We start from the raw sequence: 19,931 nt of genomic DNA, 5'->3' as shown, positions 1-19,931 counted from the left end.
GTATGGCGAAGGAACCAGTTCAGGTTTGAGCCCAGCCACAACGTGGTGGTTACAGAGAAAGGCCAAGATGACAAAGGGCAAGTGCCCCTCGGTTAAGGGTCGGAGTCGATATAGGGACGTAAGCGAATGCGATTTGAGACGCGCATGCCGACACCATTCAAGCACATGTATACTGCGACAAGACCTTAAATCCGATAGCAAATACAATAGAAATAGATGTAACTATTGATACAGCCAGCAACACAAAATCAACAAAGACGAAGTACTGAAAAAAAAAAGAGTGATCGTTTTAGAAACACTTCACAACGCTAGGTTTTCCGCGACCCATGTATCGTAGTCAAAATCCTCAGCCTCGCTATTGGTACTCGAGTCGTCCCAGTCAAACGCGATATCAGCCTCAAACTCAAGTTTTGGGATATATACCTCTTCCATATCGTCACCGTCTATGCTGTCCTCCAGAAACTGCAGCACCTCAAGCTGGAAGCCTCTCGCCGTCGATTCCGTCTGCGCGCGTGGACAGATTATATCGTTCGCGAGCCTCCTCCAGTCTTCCACAGCGGACGGGTCTGGGTACGCCTCAACGGTATCGGATGGATCTGGAGTCTCACTGCGGCTTAGAAGGTGTAACACCCCTGTGAAATCGCAGAGCTCGCCGCTTGCCCTCGGTGGCACCGCCGCAGGCTTCGTGACCTTCTTCAGGTCAGCGCCGGTGCCGGCGAACAGCTCGGATGCTGAATAGTCCTTGTCTCCGCTCCTATCCACCCTTCGTGCCTGCGTAGCGTTCAGCCTGTACTTGTAGCGTGAGGGCGGCTCCAGTTTCTCGCGATCATCTATTCTTCGCTTTGGAGTACCGAGGGCGGGCCTGCGCAACATGTCGCGCTCGAGGAGTGGAGGAAGAATCGGCGTCTCAGAGGCATAGATCCTGAGTTTTGGGAAGGCTTAGGACGTCTTGGCTTACAAGGTGGGTTAGGGGCGTACCTCTGCAATCGCAGGTTATTTGAGACATCGATGCGAAGGTTCTCGTTGTCCAGAATGCCTAGAGATCCGCGGATGGTTGGGAGAACCTTCGCATCCGGTATATAGTGACGGAGTCGTTCTGCGCTGAATGCAGCGCCAGTATCATCCCACTCCGGGGCAATCACAGGGGGAGGTGGGGGCGAGGGTGATTGCCATCTCTGGGGAGGCCCAAGCTCGCCAAGAAGCGATTCGGAGTTCATAATATCGTCGATGTCAGGAAGGTTATCTATCCACGAGGCCAAGTCACTCTCGGAGTTGAAGAAGTCGCTTCTATCGAGCTCGAAATACGATTCGTAGCTGGAAGGACTGGATTGCGCCGAACCGTCGTCTACCACAGTGAATGTGAGTATTCAGGCACAATTAGAGACACATCTAGGGCTAACCAGAGTAGGATGCGCTCTCTACAGCTGACTGCATGCCGCTGCAATGATCGGGATAGCTATGCATATCTACGATTCATGTGGACATGCAACTCCGGGAGCGACCGAGGACGATACGCTCAACATACCTGAGCTTATCCCTTCCTCACCGTCAAATCCACTCTCAGGACGCGTATTCACGGATATAGATACTTTTTGTGCAACGGCAGCCGAGACTGGTGAACGAATGTCAGCTCATGTGGTGGTTAGGCAAAGCAACAACGAGGAACATACTAGGCGGGCAGATGCGAGGCCGTTTTGTATAATTCATATCTTCATCTTCAGTTACAAAAACACGCTTCCTCAAAAACGAGGGGTTTGAAATGATTGGAGGAGAGGGCAGCTTGCATTGCGGCGGAGGTCGGGGGGACGAGGGCCGGTAAGGAGGAATGACAAGTGGTGTGACAATAACCATAGCCGCCATTATTGAGTACGAGAGCGCAGGTGCTTCAATATGTCTTCAAAAAGCAGCTTGAAAGCTTTCCTGGTACGCGAATTATGCAGGAATGTGGGAGAACAAGCAGCGTGGTTGAGAGTCAGAAGGCGCGTCGTGTCTTAGCGATGGTCTAAGCGCTCTAGCATCGAACAAAGACCAAGCGAGGGCCACTCGGCTTACCTAAAGGGAGCGGCCACTGCACCCACTGGCACATTCTATATGCGTACTCACCTGCAGTATCATGGAAGTGCCATATGTATTCTATAAGCTAGAACATGGCTGCGTTACAGTGAGCATCCAGAGGACGTATGGGAAGGCTAGTCATCAAATCCTCAACAAATACGGCAAAATCGTCTGAACGTATGTCTATGGCAATACACTCACATGGCTTTCAAACCTTAAAGCTCTTAGCAGAAACACTCCAGCATTGTAGTCTAACATCCGGAGCTCTTTACCACGATTATGTGTGCCCTTTCAGATCAGTGGCACGTTTGACCTCTTACTCCGGATGCCGATGGGTGCTACAACGTCTGACAGTCCTCGCATACGACAACCAATCGCATCCGAACAACTCCATGCCACAGTTCTCACCGCATCCATTTTGACCTGGGCTGTCAGAGCAGATGAGGTCTGAGACGCACAGGGTCATTACTTGCTCCAGTCTCGAGGTATCTTGTAATTCGGCGCAGTACTGTTACCACTATGACTGCCGTCCTGATCACGACTTAGCTCATAGCACTTTCAAATAGCCGAGGGTAGCAAAGGAGTCCTAGTAGTGCAGACATGGTGAATAGGAATGGATGACAAGTGAGGGAAGCCTACGACTCGAGTCGGAGTCGATGCGCCTGACGTGGCGGACTGATTTTAGACGCTCGAGCCTTACCTGGACTCTGATTGGCCGACGGGTTATGCGACGCCACCCGCCGGATGGACAGAAGGACCCTCGCGCGTCACGTTTAGAATATAGATGCTGATCTAGGTGGTCTATAGTACAGTATCGTACCGAAATATACATTACTAGATGGGCAGAGCACAGATAGAACAGCGACCTGGGCCATGGGACAGGGAGAAATAGGTTTGCCTTCGCTAAGTAGCGTCGACGGCAATGACCAATCTGACATCGAACTCGATGATGAGATCAACTCTTCTCTGACACCCTGTGCGGGGTCGGTGATACATCCATCCATTCGCTTTCGCTCTCTTGCATCCGAGCGGCCATCTCACCGACTCGCTTCCTGATCGTGTAGAATCTCCATGCGCTAGAAGTGTCTTGCGTTTCGTGCATCTTCGCAAGCTTCTTCTTCAACTTCTCTTCTTTGCTAGCGTCCTCCTCTGCCACCAACGACTCCACCGTCCTCTTCCAGTACACCGCAGCTCCAAGATCGGCACGCATGGGCACACCGGGGCCATCGTCGCCACGTCGGCGGACCTGGAAGTGATGTCCCATGTAGACGGATCGATTCCTCTTCAGTCGAGGTGTACGCTCCGCCGATGAGCCGAGTTTCTCCAACGCTGCTCCGGGACCAAGGAAAGCCGCGCCGGTGTGTACAGTCGCTAGTCCCAAGTTGATAGCATCACGGGCGTGCATGGTGTACCGGTAGTTTCGGCGAGGCCTGGGTTGGCGGAGCTCTCCGCGATGGTTGGCCGCAGCGGCGTGGGGTGTACCCTTGGACTTCACGGGAAGGTCTCGCTGGAGCACAACCTTTTCCGGTAGTGTCTTCTCATTCTTAGTTCTGATACACGTTCGGGCTGTTAGAGTCCCATCACTCGTGCTTAGGAACAGCGGACTTACATCCTACGACGATTCCACAAAGCCTTGAACTCGAGATTATTTAGTAGTGCGGATTTCAAGCTCCGGTGAGGGGAGAACGGACGAGGACGAGGGAAAAAGCCTCGCTTCCGAGAGGGTTTCACTACCCCGAGACGTTGCGATGGGGAAGAAAGTGAGCTCGGTGGGCTACAGCGTTTTGATGGTAGTTGGTCGATGAGCGGAATGTCTTCATCGATGGTGATGCATACGCGCGAGCCTGTACTGTCTTTGTAGTATGCTTCAGACAGACGGCGAAATGTTCCTGTACCATCGAGTGCGAGGCGTCAATCGAGTGAGCAGCATGACTGAACAAGTAGATTTCAACGTACCTGCATATTCGAGCTCCCTTATTGAATGAACGGGGGTGTCCTCTTCAACAGTTATCTCGCATCCGAGCGGCGTCGAGGCTATTCAGTGGTCACGGTGTCAAAGACATGTGGTTACGCCTGTAAGTGGCACCTACAGAGTGGCGAAGTCAGGGGTATGTGGACTTCCATGCTCGTATCTTTGTTTGGAATGGCGTCTCTGCACATTCGCTCATTTTTTGGAAAATACGCCGCTGTGGTTACGGGCGAAAGTTGTTGGAAGACGGGTCCGAGAGCAACGGTGGAATCCATTGCTTGTATGAGAACGCCCGTCGTTAATACGAGAGGTCAAAAAGGTCAAGGAGATTTGAGAGACAATCGGTCGAGTTCAATTGTTATGTGCCAGCAAGGTGCGAGCAAGAATCAGAATGAGAAAGGAAATAGTTGGAGCGAGAGCGCAGTGATCAGGCGCTCATGGGAGTTCCCTTGCCGTTTAAGTGTAGGACAATGCTCAGATGCGAGCGCCGATCACTGTTCGACTCTTTCTAGAGTAGCCAGCGTCTCTTGGAGGAATTGTAGGCCTGATTTATAGTTCGCTTCCGATACAAAATGTCTGGGAACGGCAGTCCGTATGGCCTGTTTGAGTGAATTCACAGACGGTGACCCGGGCGTAAGCAGAGGATGGGGCAGCTAGCAGTGACGTACTATTTTGTACCCATGTGTACCAAAACCCCAACCCAGGTACTCGAAGCTCCCTTGTTGCATCGATCCGGCCCAACTCACACCGCTCAAAAGTGAAACTACTAGTAGCGAGTGACAGATTGCGATTCATCTTGAAGTAGCACTAGTCAGTGCCACTGACGGGCGGGATCATCTCGGCCGAGACTGAGGCCGTTTGTTATGAGAGATCAATAATAGTCAGATATGCACAGAGAGGACAGAGATACTCGCAAACGTCTCAGGCGACGGTACGGTCAGCGTGAAGCACACGGCAGGCAAAGCGCGATGGTCCAGGTGAGGAAATCTACGCTGAACATACGGGCGATGCAACGTGCCCATAAGATTACCCAAATGACAAAGAGGGATACAAAGGCCCACTGGAAATGCTAGGGCCAGGTTGCATTGCCTATAAATGCTGCACAGATTTCCCTGCTTGGAGCCTGGCGCTTTGCCCGCCGTGGCAGAACGTGTGACTCCGAGTCACTCAGGCTGTACTTACGAGCTCGTGCGCAGGGGCGCGGTGACATTTGGCGCGCGATTGACAGGGGCCGCTCTGATTGGCTGAACGGCGTATGCGATACTGAACGCCACGCGCTCATCGCACGTACTTACCGTACAATACAATTGGGCGGGTCCTCCGAGTAGCAGCGCGGTCACGGACGTAGACAGTTTGTGGGATTTCGCGGAACTCCTAATACAGTGTGATACATGCAGAGACTCATTTCTGGGATCCGTTGGTAGTCGTAGCAATTCGACAAGGCGAGCGAGAGAACAAAGATGTACAAGAACAAACGATAGCGAGGGGGAAAGCTGGTCATAACGATATGGTCAACTGAGATAGGGTGTCGTAGTAGCAGTGTTAATGTGGATTCAAGCTATGTCGAGACTTCAAGAAAAAGTGAATAGGAGAACTATGAAAATCAAAAGAAAAAGTGGCGAGTATCCGTCACGGAAATGAGGTTGTGGGAAGGCGGATATGGAGTGAGCCAACGCATTCGCATAGAGCATCGGAAAGTCATCCACACTGTTGAAAATGATAACGATAGAGAGAGCTACCCCTTACGGGTGAAAGGCGAATGAGCGAGTGACCCCTCAGATCTCGTCCGACTCGCTGGACCACTCCTCGTAGTCGGGGGGGTCGAAAAACTCCCAGCTCAACTCCTCGTCATCGAGGTGATAGAATGGAAATAGTCCCGGGAAAAACCCTCGCGATTGCAACCGAAGCGCACGTTCCTGGAGCAAGTTGCCCTGCTCCGCGACTCGCACCCCGATGGGCACGCGGGGTTGGTGGAAATGCAGAGGGATGATCTTGAAGAACAGCCCTCCACCAATTGCACAGGACGCATTGTTGAATCTGCAAACAGCCATACGCCAGTGAAACGGTGAGGTGAAGGGCATAGGGAGCGAATTATGTACTCACGCATAGCCGAACTTGTTCAGCGTGAGTTTCTCGTAGAGCGTAGGCTCTACCGTGAAACTGCGGCGGCGATCCATCGCCTTGAGTCCACATGTCATAGTCGAGTCCCAGGTTCTCCCTGAATTCTTTCGGGACAAGTATTTGACAACCATGTCCTTGTCATCCTCAGCATCGAATGCCGGCGCTGATAAGAAAACAATGTAAGGCCCCACCGCATTATCGAAAACCAAAAATGAAGGGCTCACGACTAAAAAACCATTCTTCGGACGTATCACCATCCTCAACATTGCCATATCCAGCTCGAGAGTCGCCACCAATGGCACTTACTAACAGCGTCTGTTAGAAAGCAGGAAGATCTGCCGACATCCTGATCACTCACAAGCAGACATCTCGACTGGGACCGCGGGAGGGGATGCTTCCATGGGATGGCCAATGGTATAAGGAATTTCTGCTGTAGTCACGTCTCAGGTTCGACGGCTACGACACGCATTAGTCGCTAAACACTAACCTGCGGTCTGCGAGCCGGTGACAGGCACATCCGCACAGGGAGAGTTTGTAGGCGCGACTGACGGCTGCTCAACAGCAACGTCCTCTGGGGCAGCGTACGAAACATGACAGAGTGAACAACGACCTAGCCAAGAGATACACGACGGGGCCTACCATGGGGCCTAGAGCCACGATTGTTCTCTTGTCCATCGGTCCGGTTCGTACGGTCGACGAAGATGTCAAGCGTGGATGATTGTAGTTCAGACGCTACAGCCGCGTTGAAATCTCAGGATAACGAGATACTAGAGAGAGACATACCCATCTTGGTACCACAACGATACAGGATATTTCGGTGATCTGCCTTGCAACGTCTAGGTGGAAAGCAAGAGGTAACGGGAGGGGAGAAAACGCGAGAGCGGGAAAAAACGTTGCGCAGACTGTGGGGGATGTATGAGGTCAAAGGAGTGCAGGGGCCGCTACGGAGGGCCCATGCCAGTCTGCGGAGTGCCGGTCGGAGTCTGGCGCGCTGAGTTCCTTGCTGAGACGCTGGGTTCAACATACACCTTAAAGAGGCAACACACACAGGTACGTCCTTGAATATTTGTTCATCCATACCCCTCAGTTTCTACGTGAGATAAAATTGTGGTAGAGGAGCACATACCTGAGGTTGGTAGATGATCAGCCGGCGTGCGCTAGGGGGAATGAGTGCACAATAATCGGGACGAGGTTTCACTTCCTGATAAAACCTCAAATGAGGCTCGCCACTTCATGTAGACCGGAAAAGAGAGGCCTTAAGGGATCATGAGACACCAAGCCCTGGCTACTCTCCCGGTCCGCAGAGAGTGTGACACATAGCATGACAGGTGACCGTCACGTTCTCCCATCAGGCGTTGTTGTGGGCTATTTGTCAACGACTTCTGTAGCAAACACGACCAAACCTTGTATCCGAGACAGTCCGAAGCCTCGCAGAGACAGCGTCGAACATCGCGCGTGAGGACTCTGGTCTGCTGCTCAATGAAACTAGCCCTCTCGGGACTGGAGGCCCAGGAACTGGTTGGTGCGGTCATGGATGCAAGAGCAACGGTGCGCATCTGAGCAGGCCCGCCGCAGCGCTGCGCGCATCGGATCCATGAGCTGTGTCAGGATTGACCAAACAGTCTCGTTTTGAGCGGTACGCACCTCTGTTTTTCCTGTGATCAGACCAACGATGGGAATATGGGAGGGGTGTGGATAGATTGCTCGTTCAAGAATGAGATAGTCAGTCATCTAGAGACGAGCAGCTTTCTATTCCGCAGCTGAGCACTCGCGTTGCTCAGACACCATCAGTCTCAGCTCCTCAGAGAAAATGAAGCAAGAATAGCTTGACGTGTCTCATTGTAAGGTATTTGGAGGAGACAAGGACGTCGAAAGGTGGTTTCAAACTGTGACTCTGGTGTCGCCTCCTTATTGGCTCGGCCTGAGCATAAGGCGTCAATTTTTTTTCGCAATTTATCCAAGGCCTCCAAGTAGGCTGCGATAACTTCGTGACCTTCGAAATCTCAAGCGTCGCAAGGAATCCAGTCCTAGCAGCAGCTGCCAGTGATTAGCCGAGGTACTTCTACTTACCTTGGGCGTACTACGAGTGATCCACTCGTATATGCTTCGCCTTAACGAACAGCCCGTGCAGTGCTATGTCGCTATGTCGCGAGTGTGTCAATAGTTTCATGATCAGGATGTGATGGTACTTTCAAGTCTGCCTCTCGACAGTGATACCGTAATTGGAGTGAGAGGGCATTCCATCGCTACCAGCTAAGCAGCCTATGTAGACTAGCCACTGGGGCCTTCTCTCACTTTCATAAGATCGTGGTTAGATGCGAAGAACAAAGCACAGGAGAGCTAACGTAGAGTAGCAACATCAATACCGAAGAGAGCGTCACGATTGGACGACGATCACAGAACCGATATACAAATACATTATCTACAGATACAGCGTTGCGACCGAAAGGGAGGGGGAGGAAAGATGTAAGTGTAGTGTCGTACAAAATCCAACAGTGCATAATGGGTCGTGATACACGATCGCGAATGCAGAAATCAACGACTTAGCGAGACGTTGTACCCAGGCCATTACAGCGGCAGGCACTGGTTCGTGAATGGAACATGAACATGGCAACCACGCGTACCTCCAGCACCTCCCTCACGCTATCAATGCGCCATTCTTTGCCCGCCGTCGGGCGAGCATGTCATCAGCAGCCTTTCCGTAGTCCTTGACGCGACGGGGGAAGGTGGATCCCTGGACCCACTTAAGACATCTATGAGACGTCCCGAGCCTGGGAGGCTCCGCCAAGGCGAACCGCGATACTCCCGGGATCGTGATCCGTCCGCTCAGCAAGTCCGCTTGTATGTCCAGGAGCCATTCCATACTGCGCTCGTCGACGAAGTCCAACTCGGGAGCTTCGACGTCGAGGAAACAGACCTGGCTCAAAAAGTGGCTCCTTTGCAGCTCTCGGAGGAGAGGCGTGGGAATGCGAGCGCTGCCATCCTTGCGACCCAAGCTGCGAGGCAGAGGCCAAATTCTGAGGCGTGGGGGTAAACGATGGTGGCGGTTGAAGGAGCGAGCGAAATCTCCTTCGTCCTCATCTTTGTGGCGTTGATCTCTTGCATCAGTTGCAGAAGCGTTCGCACTAAAGGAGCGAGCAAGTGGCGATGGGCCCGGTGCTCGCCATGAACGGCCTGATAAATCGGGATGGAACTGATCGGGATGGAACTGATGCGTGGGGCGGATCGCCTTAGGAGCGTGGACCTTCAGAAATGTGGTCGCCTTGACTCCAGCAGGCGTATCGCATGGCGTAGGCCGCGTGTCCTCAATGCATGAGGGCTGAAGGGCAACGAGAGATGGCCTTTCGGGTATAAGGGTCCCTACGGAGCGGCTTGTCTCGCTTTCGGCTGTGCCATGTGGGTTGAGGGCAGTCGTTCTCTCAACCTCAGCAACAGCAAAGGGATCAACGTTGTCATCGAAGACATCTGGAGATATGTGGTCAGCAAAATCATCCCCAAAATTAGCCCCGTACAGGATGGTGAACGGCACGTACAGTCACTGGTCCAGTCCTCCAGTACCGGGCGCTCTCCTGGTGGCTCATTCGTCCCGGACGTAGAGAGGTTCGAGCATACTGTTGAGCCTGAATATTAGTGATGGAGTCAATCTCTAAGGTTCGGATGGGACCTACCAGATAAGCGCGCCGCAGGACTGTCAGCGCATCGATCTCGTAGTTGAACTGTCTTCCTCCCGAGGGCGCAAGCGAGTCGATACTCCAGCCCGATTGCAAGGAAATCCACCGCAGAAGGACTTGAGGTGTCGTAAACTACATCATTGTGGACGTTAGCAACAGCGTCTCACAGTAAGGGTTCCGAGACTCGGAAGCAGCTCACATGAAGTCGATGTCTTCGCACGTTTCAAGGTCGGACCATTCTCTTTCGCTGCTGCGCGGGGACCATGTGCCCATACTGAGTGAAGGTTCTGAAGGCCAACATTGGCCTGATACAAGTAATCGTAACTGCCTTGGGACGGCATCGTGGGTGAAAGTCGTGTGATGGTTGCGGTGGCCATCCTGGGTAATGAATGTATCGTGGAGAGCTGTGGCGTGGTTCGTACGGCCCGGAGTGAGGTGGCGAGGCCTTGGATACAACGGACGCCTTGGTTGCACCGGGATGTGCAGCAGCCACCGCTATTCCGAGCACTATCTCACCTAGTAGGATCCGGGAAAGGAGGCTCGGGATGAGCTCAAAGCCTCGAAAAACGTTCCTGGTTGACGCTCGGGTGGCTGTTTGCCGCGTGTACAGCAGATCAGTCACGTGATCGTCGCGTCGGAAGGCCATGCTCGACCTCCTTGCAGTCACTCTGTATGAGAGCGTCACGTCGGCGCGATTGCGATCTGGTCCATATGATATCAAAGAGCATGATGGGAAGCAAGGCGGTTCGCTGCTCATCGCCATAAGTACAACAGCGATTGTGGTCGTGATCGCCTTGAATGGCGACATCTAATAGTACATAGTGCTACAAACTAGCCGAATGCTCCATACTCTGCAGACACGATCTGTAGGCTACAACTACAGCGCACCTGCGCAACAACTCAAGAAGTACCAATCCTGACTGACAAACAAAGTGAACGAAAGTGACGCGCCACTGGCGCCGTCAAACGCACGCGTTCAGGTTCCATGCGATGCGGCATACGGGATCACAGTTTTCTCCAGTGATCCTCTCCCAAAAGCTCGTCCTGCCTAAGGATCTCAAAGGTGCCATCCTTTCCAAAACGGACCGAAGTATCCAGAACGCCCGCATCTCCATACACGACGCGGTCGACGTACGGCGCCCACTGACGGAGCACCTCAGACGCGGCCTCATCGAACAGTTGACGGACGTCATCGGGGTGCTCCAGGATTGTACCCCAGGCTTGTTCTTCTAGCACCCATGCGACGGTTAGCGCGTCTGGCCTACTAAGCTGAAGAGCCTTGTCGCGCTTGTCTTGCCAGTGGATGGGCTGAGGGACGAAGTCCGGCTGTCAAGACATGCGTCAGTGGACATAGAGACATGGAAGGAATTCGAGCGACCCACCTCGAACATGTGAATTTGGATGAACTTCAGGCGGGGGAAGCTCGTGAGGATGTCATACGTAGACCACGGGCACGGCGACGTGTGGAGATCCGGGAGTTGATCGAGTACGCCAAGGCGCAGGCTAATCAGTTGGCGTCCGAAAAGCGAGCAGATCGTCTCCAAGGTCTGTGGGACTTGAACGAGAACGTGAAGATGCGTGAGCGACGGCATGGGCCTGAATCGCTGTAGCACGCGCAGGTCGCACGCGATAGTGCGAAGCGAGGATGGCGGGGTTTCTCTGTCCTTCGTGGTGTGCCAGAAGTTGGTGGCGTCGAGAGTAGAGAGCGAGATATCTTCAACCTTGAGATGTACCTTGACGAACCGCGCGACCGCGGCCGTGAATGGCAGAGATGTGGCAAAGACACGGAGCATTGGCAGGTGCGCGGACCTCAAGAGAGTGTGCGAAGCCCAGCCCAGGTCGTCATCTTGGATATGGAGGTAGAGGCGCTTGGCATTTGGAACGACACTGAGAACTTGAACGAGGCCTCCGACGATGTCTCTGTCAATCACGAAAGGGATGGTGACTGTCAGATCGAGCACGGCGAATCCGATTTTGGGCGATGTGGAGACAAGATCCAGGAAGTTGAGGATGGACTGGAGGTTCGTCAGCTTGACGGTCTTGTGGCGTCTCACCAAAATAGCGTGGTCGCCCTTCGCTTCCCTCGAGACGTCGCGTAAACCTTTGCAGACTCGCGCGAGGGCGTAGATGTCGTGGCCGTCGTCGAGATACTTGAAAATGTCGTCCCATAACTCGAAGGGAAGCCTCATATCCGAATAGTATGGTGCAGCGGGTGGTCGCCAAGGGGATAGTAATGGATCTAAACGTAAACATTACTAAGCATCTCTGAGAGATGTATATATTATGGAATTCGCACTTTCAAGGGGGCTGTGCGCCATGTACCAAAGAGTTGACGGCTGGACTTTTCTTGCGAAATCCATTGTCGAAGGCTGGATGGCCATCATCTCCCATTGCACTATCGTGCCCAAAGATGCAAAGAAAAGTCAGCAAACCACCTCACCTCTAATCGTATCAAGCGGGAACTTCTCTGCATACCTTCATCTTCAGTATCATGTCGATACTTCTCAATCAGACTGAAACCCTTCCTATGCCCGCCCTTCCGCAAGCCTGTCGGAAGGGATGTCCACGAACGAACGTGCCTGATAACTTGCGACATAACTTATTGTGATTGGGTGGCCAGCCACGAGATGCCGTGAGCAAGTACCAGGAGGTGAGGAGGTACAGACGGGCGTGAAGCGAGACGTAGCGTAGAGACTGGAAGTGCCCAGCCGGGCGGAGGTGGTAGAGACAGAAGATAACGAGGGGGAATCGCGGCCGAGGTGTGGGGGCAATTGAGTGCTGCGGGAGGATGGGGTGTACCGCCAACGTCATTCAGCCACCACACGCACGGTGGGATACCTAGGAGACCATCCCGGCGCCGAAAGGTTACTGGGGCATGGAACGGCCAAGTATAGCATGTCGCGCATCCATCTGCCACGAACATCATCCTACAGCAGCGCCGTGCAGTGCGGCGCTGAGCGTGGATGTAGAACGTGTGAAAGGTAGTGATAGAGTTCGATCCCGGGACGTTTTGCGCCGAAGTGATTGGGTTCGCGCTGCGTCATATTCCAGTCGACTAGCTCCCGACTCCTCGTGAATCTCTGGTTCCACTGGAAGCTGGGCTCAGGTGGAAGATCCAGCAGTGAACACGATGAGGAACGTGGATTGAAGTGGGCCGTGTAGCATTCCTCGAAGCCTACAGACGCTCCGGACCTGAAGAAGCGGATCTCATCATAAGTTTATCAGGTCAACAGATAGGAGTGGACTCGTTGAGCCCACGTACCAAGATAATATTACTTCCCTTCCCACCAGTGCTCCCGAAACTTTGGTCCACCGCCTACGACAAACGTGCGGCGTTCGCACCGAGGCAGACTGACATATCTAGCGTGCCTCCGCGATGGTACAGCGCTCTCTAAGCGTGTGTAGTGCGAGCGCATCTCCGGTGCACCACAGTGCCTCTGTCAAGTATGACGGGCTTTCAGAACTGTAAGACGCGTTGGATGACTTTTGAGTGTGTACGAAGGTTCGGTCAAAGAAGTGAAGACGGTCTATGCTTATAGTGGATGACGTACCTTGACCGTATGTTGTTTTTGATATGAGGAGTATGCGTGACTATCCCTAGTTAGTGTACGGCTGACGTGCGTTCGCGGAGTGACAGCGCCACATCGAGGCGGACAGGCTGGATCGAGTGTATTTGACTTTGACACGGCGCATTGAACTCAAAGGGAGTCATGTCTCCGACTAGAACATGTAGCTGCCAAACTGCAACTGCGGCATCAGCAGAGCGTCTTCGAACGTGGTACAAATGCCGAATAAGCTTCAAATTGGGAGCCCACCTGCATGTTTAGCTCAGCGGCCGGCACGGCACATACTGCCCCGTCCAGACTCTTCTCAAGGAGATACGCTGAGCGGGAATGAACTGACACAAGTACGTCGCCCAGTTGACAAGGCCGTTATACCCAAATGAGCAGGCCGCATACAAGAGAGCGCACAACTTATGGAAAGGCAGTGTGGAGCTCGTGGACCTGTGTATGTACCCTGTTGAACAGTTGATTAGTAGGCTGCAGCTGCTGTACAAGAAGAGTGATTCTGACCCAATGCCATACTTCGGACACCACGATAACCGAAGTAGCAGACGACCCCACCCGAGTGCCATGCTACGCGGAAGACGAGAGACAATGCATTCAAATTAGCGCATAACTTACTATACAATCCTGCCCATTCAGTCGTCATTCATCGAACAGCCCTGCGGAAGCCTACACCATCTTCCAAAAGTCTTCCCCAAACTCACGCCTCTCCCGCACATACTCCTCCCCGTGCCGACTCACACGCACGACGCATGACGTGTCTGGTCTGCCGTTGTGCCCGTACAACACGCGCGCCACGTGAGGGGTCCAGGTGCGGAGCAGGCCCGCGATCGTCTGGTGGAACTTCGCGGACAAGTCGCCTTCGGTGGGTGCGTGACAGTCGAATACGAACGCGAGGACAAGACCTGTCGCTCCTGCCGCGCGCGGAGCGGAGCTGGGTGAGGTGCGCGAAGGATTCCGATGGCGCGGGCGTGTCCAGTCGATTGGGTACCGCCAGAATGTCAACTGCTGGTTTCGTATTGAGTACGGTGGCGTCTGGAATAGAAATATAGAGACGAGGACGTACGTCGGGTTCCAGCACGCGCAGCTGAAGGTACCTCAATCGCGGAAATCGCCTCGTCACCTCTGCAGGGGACCACGCTTCCCCACCGGCGGGCTTTTCGCCCAACCCAAGCTGCAGACTCACAAGCTGCGATCCCAGCAGCCTCGCAAGCTCGTCTAACGACCCCGCAACATCCATCGTGATGTACAAGTGCGTCAGCGTAGTCGACCGACTGAAGCACTGCAGAAACTCCATTCGACACGTAAGGATGCGCAGCGAGGGCAGGGGCAACTTGGGGCCCAGCACGGCGGGGTCGATCGCGTCGTCGGTGACGGTGAGGTCCTCGATCGTCCCGTGCGTCTGGACAAAGTCGAGCAGCTCGATCGTGCAGGGGAGCGAGGTGGAGAACACGGTGAGATGGGGGAGGGGCTCGTTGAAAAGGCCGCGTTGCACGCAGGCGAGCGCGAGGTCCGGGTCGGTGACGTGCAGCGATAGCGAGCGCAGTTCGTGCAACTTGCGGAAAGCGAGAGGAAGAGACGGGGGTATTCGCGAGTCGGCGCAGCGGATGTGGAGATTATGGATGGTGTGTGCGAGGTCGGGAGTCCTAGCGAGCGCGTCCGAAAAGGCCACGACTGCCTGCGTTGTCTCGACGCGGAAAGTGTGGCGGGTCAAGGCAACCCGCGCGGTAGCGCGCAGGGCGCGAGATACTCGCGCGACTCGGAAAAGATCGCGATGGTCGTCGAGATATGCCAGGACCTGCGCCCATAGCTCAGGCGAGAGGCCCGCGATGAAGTTGGTCCGAGTCGCCGAAGGAAACACCAGCTCGGTCTGTATAGCAGCCTCTGCGACAAAGAAGTCGAGTACACATTGTCTGAGATTGAGTACGCCACTCACTTTCATGCACCGTCCACGAGCTCGGAGAGCACGGGTAGTCTTCGGACGACTGCGCCGTCCACCCGCACTCAGAAGGCGTCGTCAAACCCACTGCAAGCAAGGCACCTTCGTCCTCGGACCCACACCTGCGGACAAACTTCTCGCTGCGGAACGCGGCAGCAGTGCGCACCGCAGCGTCATCCCTGCGGTCGCGGATAATCGTCCCGAGCGAAGCCCACGACGACAGCCTTTTCACGGTCTTCGCCATCGTCGCTGTGGCGCGAGTATTGCAGGATGCAGAGCAGGTGGTGGTAGCACCCTAGGGTCGGGTCACCGTCCAAGTACCCAGTGCGACGACTATAGAGCCTGATCCTTCTTGACGGCCAGTGCTGACTGGGATGATAGTCGGTGGGCAGCTCGGATGGATGGAGAGTGAACGGTGACGGACAGACAGACGGATGGACGGTCGACGGCAAAACGTATCTCCATGCCAGTCTTCCGAGGGCCCATCTGTCATCCTGGCGCGTGATGAACGCGTCCAGAAGTAGAAGCACCGCCGTCTATCCGTGGGACCGCGTCGACGACGTCCTCGGATAGTCTTTGTAAGGCTTCGCGTGTCCCAGAGTGTGTCGTTAACGTTATATTTCCATTACGGCTGAGGCATGAGGATCGCGCTCGAGTGTCGGGCGAGACTGATGGTGGATGCTGAGTGCGCCCTGGGAAGGACCCGCAGCCCCTGAGCCTGCTCGGCGAATAGCGACATTATTGACAGGTCGTCCACCGTTCCACCGTCCACCCTGACTTGAAGACGTCTTGAACAGCCTCATTCCAGTGCACCGACGCGGCCGATATTGCCTCACATGCTCCAGGTTAAGCTTCAGGCGGTCCGGGGCAGTCGAGGGACCATATGTGGTAGCTGCCAGTGCCAGAGCGCATCAGGTACGGAATGTCGCAGGAATCAGCAAAACGCCACCAAGAGCGATTCCAATCAGAGAGATACGAACCAATCGTTCAGCTCCCAGACAGCCGCCCTATACGCTCCCCGTTCAAGCTTGCGTGAAGTCTGCCAGACATGAGAGCAGAACAGGATTGTCGTGATAGTTCGTTGTTGTCCAGAAGGCGGGGGAGAGCCTGAGGAAGGTCGCTTGGCATGCCCCGGCTGCGGGACCGAGAGTCCATCTCAATCTTATCTAATCTATCCCCGCCTCCCAGAAGCTCGTTCCTCCCGCCGCGAGGCAACATCAACCTGCTTGCCCAACTGTCTTCGACTTCGATTGATGAATTTCTAGCCCACCTGTGCTACAGCGTAGGACACCCTTCCTGCTCTCACTCGAGATGGCATGGCAATCGAAGGAAAAAGAGACAATGGCATCCGAATCAGCAGCCCTCACTTCGCAGGAGCCGGGCCCATACGTCCACTGCTTCCCAAGCCCCTTCAACAAGCTCATCGCGAAGCCCCAGATATCCATGATTGCGTATGTAACGGTGCAGAGACCCGAGAGCCTCCTTGGACAGTCGCATGCCCACAGAGCTCGGTCCGAAAGCGAGCGAACAGGGTGAACGGAAGGATTCCGAGACAATGCATGGGACTGCAGCTGCAGCTGTAACGACCGTGCACTGAAAGTAAGCGCAGCATCTCGCCGCCTGCGTTGGTCCAGGCTGCGCATTTGCGCGCTGTGTATCATTATGCACCTGCGATCCCGGTCGAGCCTCTGCAGCTCATGCCCAAGGAGCATCTCGTCGTTGTTCTCCTGCGCTCCTCGCACAAACGTCCCCTTTCTCGCACAGGTGTCGAAGCGATAGTCGTAAGCAGCTCTACGCGCTTTTACGATCATCCCCGACCTTCGAGGTATCGACCACAAGCACGGCATCCTCTGTGCAGTCCCTCACGGTGCACTCACTGCACTGTAAATGCGTCCACGCCGACGACTTCCACGCTCTCGTTTCCTAGCTCGGCCACGACTCCTCTCTGCGCACGCTCTCGCTCCCCAGCTCGTTCTGCCATGTTTGACTCCTGCCGCCTCTCAAACCTGCCCGGCGGCGAGCTGTACATGTACAGCGCCAGCATATGCCGCGAGCGGCAATACACCGACGCCGAGAATCATCCAGATGAGCTCTCCCCCATCCGTTATTCAAGCACTCTGTCCGTTCCTTGTCTGCCATCCCCATCAAGGTTGAGCCCAACCCCTACGCCATGTAGTCCATCATTTCGACTACTATGACATGCCGATTGAGACTGTGGGTACCGGCCTAATTTACTTGAGCACGTACTGACAGAACCGCAGATGCAAGCCTTCCACGGTGTCACGAAGGCTGGATACGTTCGTTACATTAGCATGGACTCGTACTAGACTTATCAGACTACACTTGTTGTCCGTTGCACATGTGTCTTTGAACACTGATACATGTTCACCAGTGTCTCCCCTTCTTGTGATGCGACAGAATTGCGATGTTGGCGGATGTTATCTAAGGCCAAAATGTAGATTCTTTTCTCCCCTCTTCCATTGTATGGAGATCGGCAATAACGACACCTTGCTAACACTACTGATTCAGCGCTGAGAAGCTGGCGGGTTCCATGCTCGGTATGACAGTCGTGATCCCCAGTGGCCGGCGTTTCCCATGTCCGGTGTTCGGTTACCCTGCGTCGATCTCCGCCACCAGTGAGCCGCCTCCCATGGAGATTACCAAGAATTTGAACGAAGACAGCCAATGCACAATGGAAGATCCCATTGTGAACTTGGACGTACGCGCGCGGCTCACACAGCAGAGAGATGTCGGTACGCGAGCGTCTCGGCAAATGCACAGCTATGAGCCCGGCCGGCAGGTTGCCTTGTGGCACTCGGACATGTACCGACAACACGGTCTAATACGACGTTATGCTTATTTCCTCCAGCAGCCCGGCGGCGCTCTAGGAACGTTTGGCTCCTGTTAGGAATACCGTTCCGGATCGCCACGACTGACGGATTCCTTCTCTTCACAGTGCTGGAACGCCTGTGATCTTTCTGTCTACATCGCGTAAGGAACTGTCCGTATCTCCCACTTGACATGGTCGACAAGGACTAACAAGCGATATCAGCCGTGGTACCGAGACCCGGCGTAGACGGAAAAGTCTCCTCCGATTCACTAATGCCGGATGGTCCAAGTCCGGCTGAATCCGCAACAGCTGCAAAGCCGACGGAAGATATTGCGCATAATCTACTTCAATGCGAACTGCAAAATTGCCTGGAGGACGGTGACTTGACGAACGTCGCTAGCAACGTCGAGTTATGCATCTACAAGGGACATCAGTAGCCAATTCACCCGTCTTCAAGGACATGCTCTCCTTACCTCAGCCGGACGGGACATCAAGCTCACAGTGGACGTGTGGTACCAAGCCCGCTGTCGTGCATGTATGTGACTCATCAAAAGGCCTCAGGCACATACCCTGCGCCGTACTCCCTTGGGAGATGCCAAGGTGCGTTCAGCCTAGTCTTATCCTCTTGTGCATAGACTGGTGTCACACTGTTCACCAGCGTGGCTTTAGACGATTTGTCCTCCAATTCAGTATCTGCGTGCGTCGGGCTTGGGCATAAGTACGAGATCAATTACGTCGTTCGGCGCGGCCGCAATTACCTGAAGAAGTTCTTCGTTGAGAACCTCGACACGTGGGCGCGGGTTGACCCTCCCCGCCCGCCTGCCTTCCAGGGATGCATTCGATCGGTGCGGCGAACATCGCCCATATGACAAGTATCGATTTCCACTTCCCACCGCCCTGACGGGCTGCTGCATGTCCAAGTCGGCCGATCTCGTGAACGGCTTCACGCGCGAGGACGGCAAACCCGAGAAGCTCTCGGCAGAGAACATCGGTCGGTGGTTCTTGGGACGGGCGAATCTCATGCAGGCGAACACCCTGGCTACCCTTCGGTGTGTTCGCCCAGATGCTCTCCGAGGGTTGCACGGGGCGCGACGTCTGCGGGCCAGTGTTCCTGAAGCTCCTCGACGAGCTGGTGGATCATGAGAGGGTGGTCTGCACGTTGGACTGGTTCACGTACTGCTCGGACAACATCGACGGGAGAGACGACGACCGGAGGATATGCGCACGACAGGAGAGGGAAAACAACAGTTTCGCGAGGTATGGAAGAAAGTGTCAAAGTCGACGGGCGTCGCGGTGGAGGGGTGTGCTGCTGATCTTGCACCCACCGGAGATATTCTGCCTGCGGTAGACGGTTGAGCTCAAGTGAGTCTGTCTTGAATCTGGTGCTCGCGTGGCCAGACTCATCAGAACTCCCCAGGCATGAGGTGTATGGCAGCGGGTAGTATCCCGTCGTGTTTGGCAGTATATCCTGCGTCCTCAATCTTGAACAGGTCACGAACGGCATGTTTGTACCGACAATTACCGGTCCTTTCTAGCTCACAATTCACTGCGCTATAAGAAAAGGGCGCTCCTGCGGTCGAAAGACCTATCGCAATACTGGGATGGCGCGAGAGTGACGCTGTGCACGAGTCCACGATCGCGTGCTTTATTTCGGAGAAGATGCAATGTGACGCGGTGCTGAATCTCCGGCATTTCCTTGTCCTTCTCTTCACTATATTGTTCTCCGGACAGCACTCTTCTCGACCCTGAATCTTCTGCGAAATGCAATGTCTGCAAATAC

At 54.4% G+C, this 19,931-nt stretch overlaps 6 protein-coding genes across 6 annotated transcripts; 1 reads left to right on the top strand and 5 right to left on the bottom strand.

Annotated features, from left to right (window-relative positions):
• Positions 1-300: 300 nt before the first annotated feature.
• Positions 301-1,434, bottom strand: DICSQDRAFT_130279 (uncharacterized protein; the record flags this gene model as incomplete). The annotated part of the gene is made up of 3 exons (XM_007371109.1): positions 301-922; positions 979-1,345; positions 1,401-1,434. 3 exons carry the CDS (start codon positions 1,432-1,434, stop codon positions 301-303), a joined length of 1,023 nt encoding a protein of 340 aa, XP_007371171.1.
• A 4,365-nt stretch (positions 1,435-5,799) lies between these two features.
• DICSQDRAFT_175233 (uncharacterized protein) lies at positions 5,800-6,546 on the bottom strand (the record flags this gene model as incomplete). Its single annotated transcript, XM_007371108.1, has 4 exons — positions 5,800-6,061; positions 6,128-6,308; positions 6,370-6,450; positions 6,504-6,546. 4 exons carry the CDS (start codon positions 6,544-6,546, stop codon positions 5,800-5,802), a joined length of 567 nt encoding a protein of 188 aa, XP_007371170.1.
• Positions 6,547-8,428: 1,882 nt separating this feature from the next.
• DICSQDRAFT_184000 (uncharacterized protein) lies at positions 8,429-10,193 on the bottom strand (the record flags this gene model as incomplete). The annotated part of the gene is made up of 4 exons (XM_007371107.1): positions 8,429-9,610; positions 9,679-9,756; positions 9,814-9,948; positions 10,016-10,193. The coding sequence occupies 4 exons, from the start codon at positions 10,191-10,193 to the stop codon at positions 8,784-8,786; spliced, it is 1,218 nt and encodes a 405-aa protein (XP_007371169.1). The 3' UTR covers positions 8,429-8,783.
• A 408-nt stretch (positions 10,194-10,601) lies between these two features.
• Positions 10,602-11,300, bottom strand: DICSQDRAFT_141524 (uncharacterized protein). Its single transcript, XM_007371106.1, has 2 exons — positions 11,199-11,300; positions 10,602-11,142 (listed from the first exon to the last, which is right to left on the bottom strand). Exons 1-2 carry the CDS (start codon positions 11,205-11,207, stop codon positions 10,822-10,824), a joined length of 330 nt encoding a protein of 109 aa, XP_007371168.1. The 5' UTR covers positions 11,208-11,300; the 3' UTR covers positions 10,602-10,821.
• Positions 11,301-13,967: 2,667 nt separating this feature from the next.
• Positions 13,968-16,312, bottom strand: DICSQDRAFT_158043 (uncharacterized protein). The gene is made up of 4 exons (XM_007371105.1): positions 16,302-16,312; positions 15,319-16,213; positions 14,449-15,266; positions 13,968-14,387 (listed from the first exon to the last, which is right to left on the bottom strand). Exons 2-4 carry the CDS (start codon positions 15,563-15,565, stop codon positions 14,052-14,054), a joined length of 1,401 nt encoding a protein of 466 aa, XP_007371167.1. The 5' UTR covers positions 15,566-16,213; positions 16,302-16,312; the 3' UTR covers positions 13,968-14,051.
• Positions 16,313-16,643: 331 nt separating this feature from the next.
• Positions 16,644-19,294, top strand: DICSQDRAFT_183997 (uncharacterized protein; the record flags this gene model as incomplete). The annotated part of the gene is made up of 6 exons (XM_007371104.1): positions 16,644-16,772; positions 16,931-17,102; positions 18,713-18,751; positions 18,787-18,996; positions 19,073-19,200; positions 19,258-19,294. Exons 1-6 carry the CDS (start codon positions 16,663-16,665, stop codon positions 19,292-19,294), a joined length of 696 nt encoding a protein of 231 aa, XP_007371166.1. The 5' UTR covers positions 16,644-16,662.
• Between the last annotated feature and the right edge of the window lie 637 nt (positions 19,295-19,931).

The sequence above is a fragment of the Dichomitus squalens genome (genome assembly GCF_000275845.1).
Source record: "Dichomitus squalens LYAD-421 SS1 unplaced genomic scaffold DICSQscaffold_89, whole genome shotgun sequence".
Classification (NCBI taxonomy): Eukaryota; Fungi; Basidiomycota; class Agaricomycetes; order Polyporales; family Polyporaceae; genus Dichomitus; species Dichomitus squalens.
This window is presented reverse-complemented; position numbering and strand designations above follow the sequence as displayed.

What these genes read in the sequence shown, in the direction of transcription:
- DICSQDRAFT_158043 (XM_007371105.1), bottom strand. Translation starts at nt 15,565, where the DNA reads ATGGCGAAGACCGTGAAAAGGCTGTCGTCGTGGGCTTCGCTCGGGACG. An exon ending in CTCGTGGACGGTGCATGAAA is followed by an intron (nt 15,267 to 15,318) that starts GTGAGTGGCGTA and finishes TCTTTGTCGCAG; the next exon opens with AGGCTGCTATACAGACCGAG. An exon ending in TGCGCGTGCTGGAACCCGAC is followed by an intron (nt 14,388 to 14,448) that starts GTACGTCCTCGT and finishes CGAAACCAGCAG; the next exon opens with TTGACATTCTGGCGGTACCC.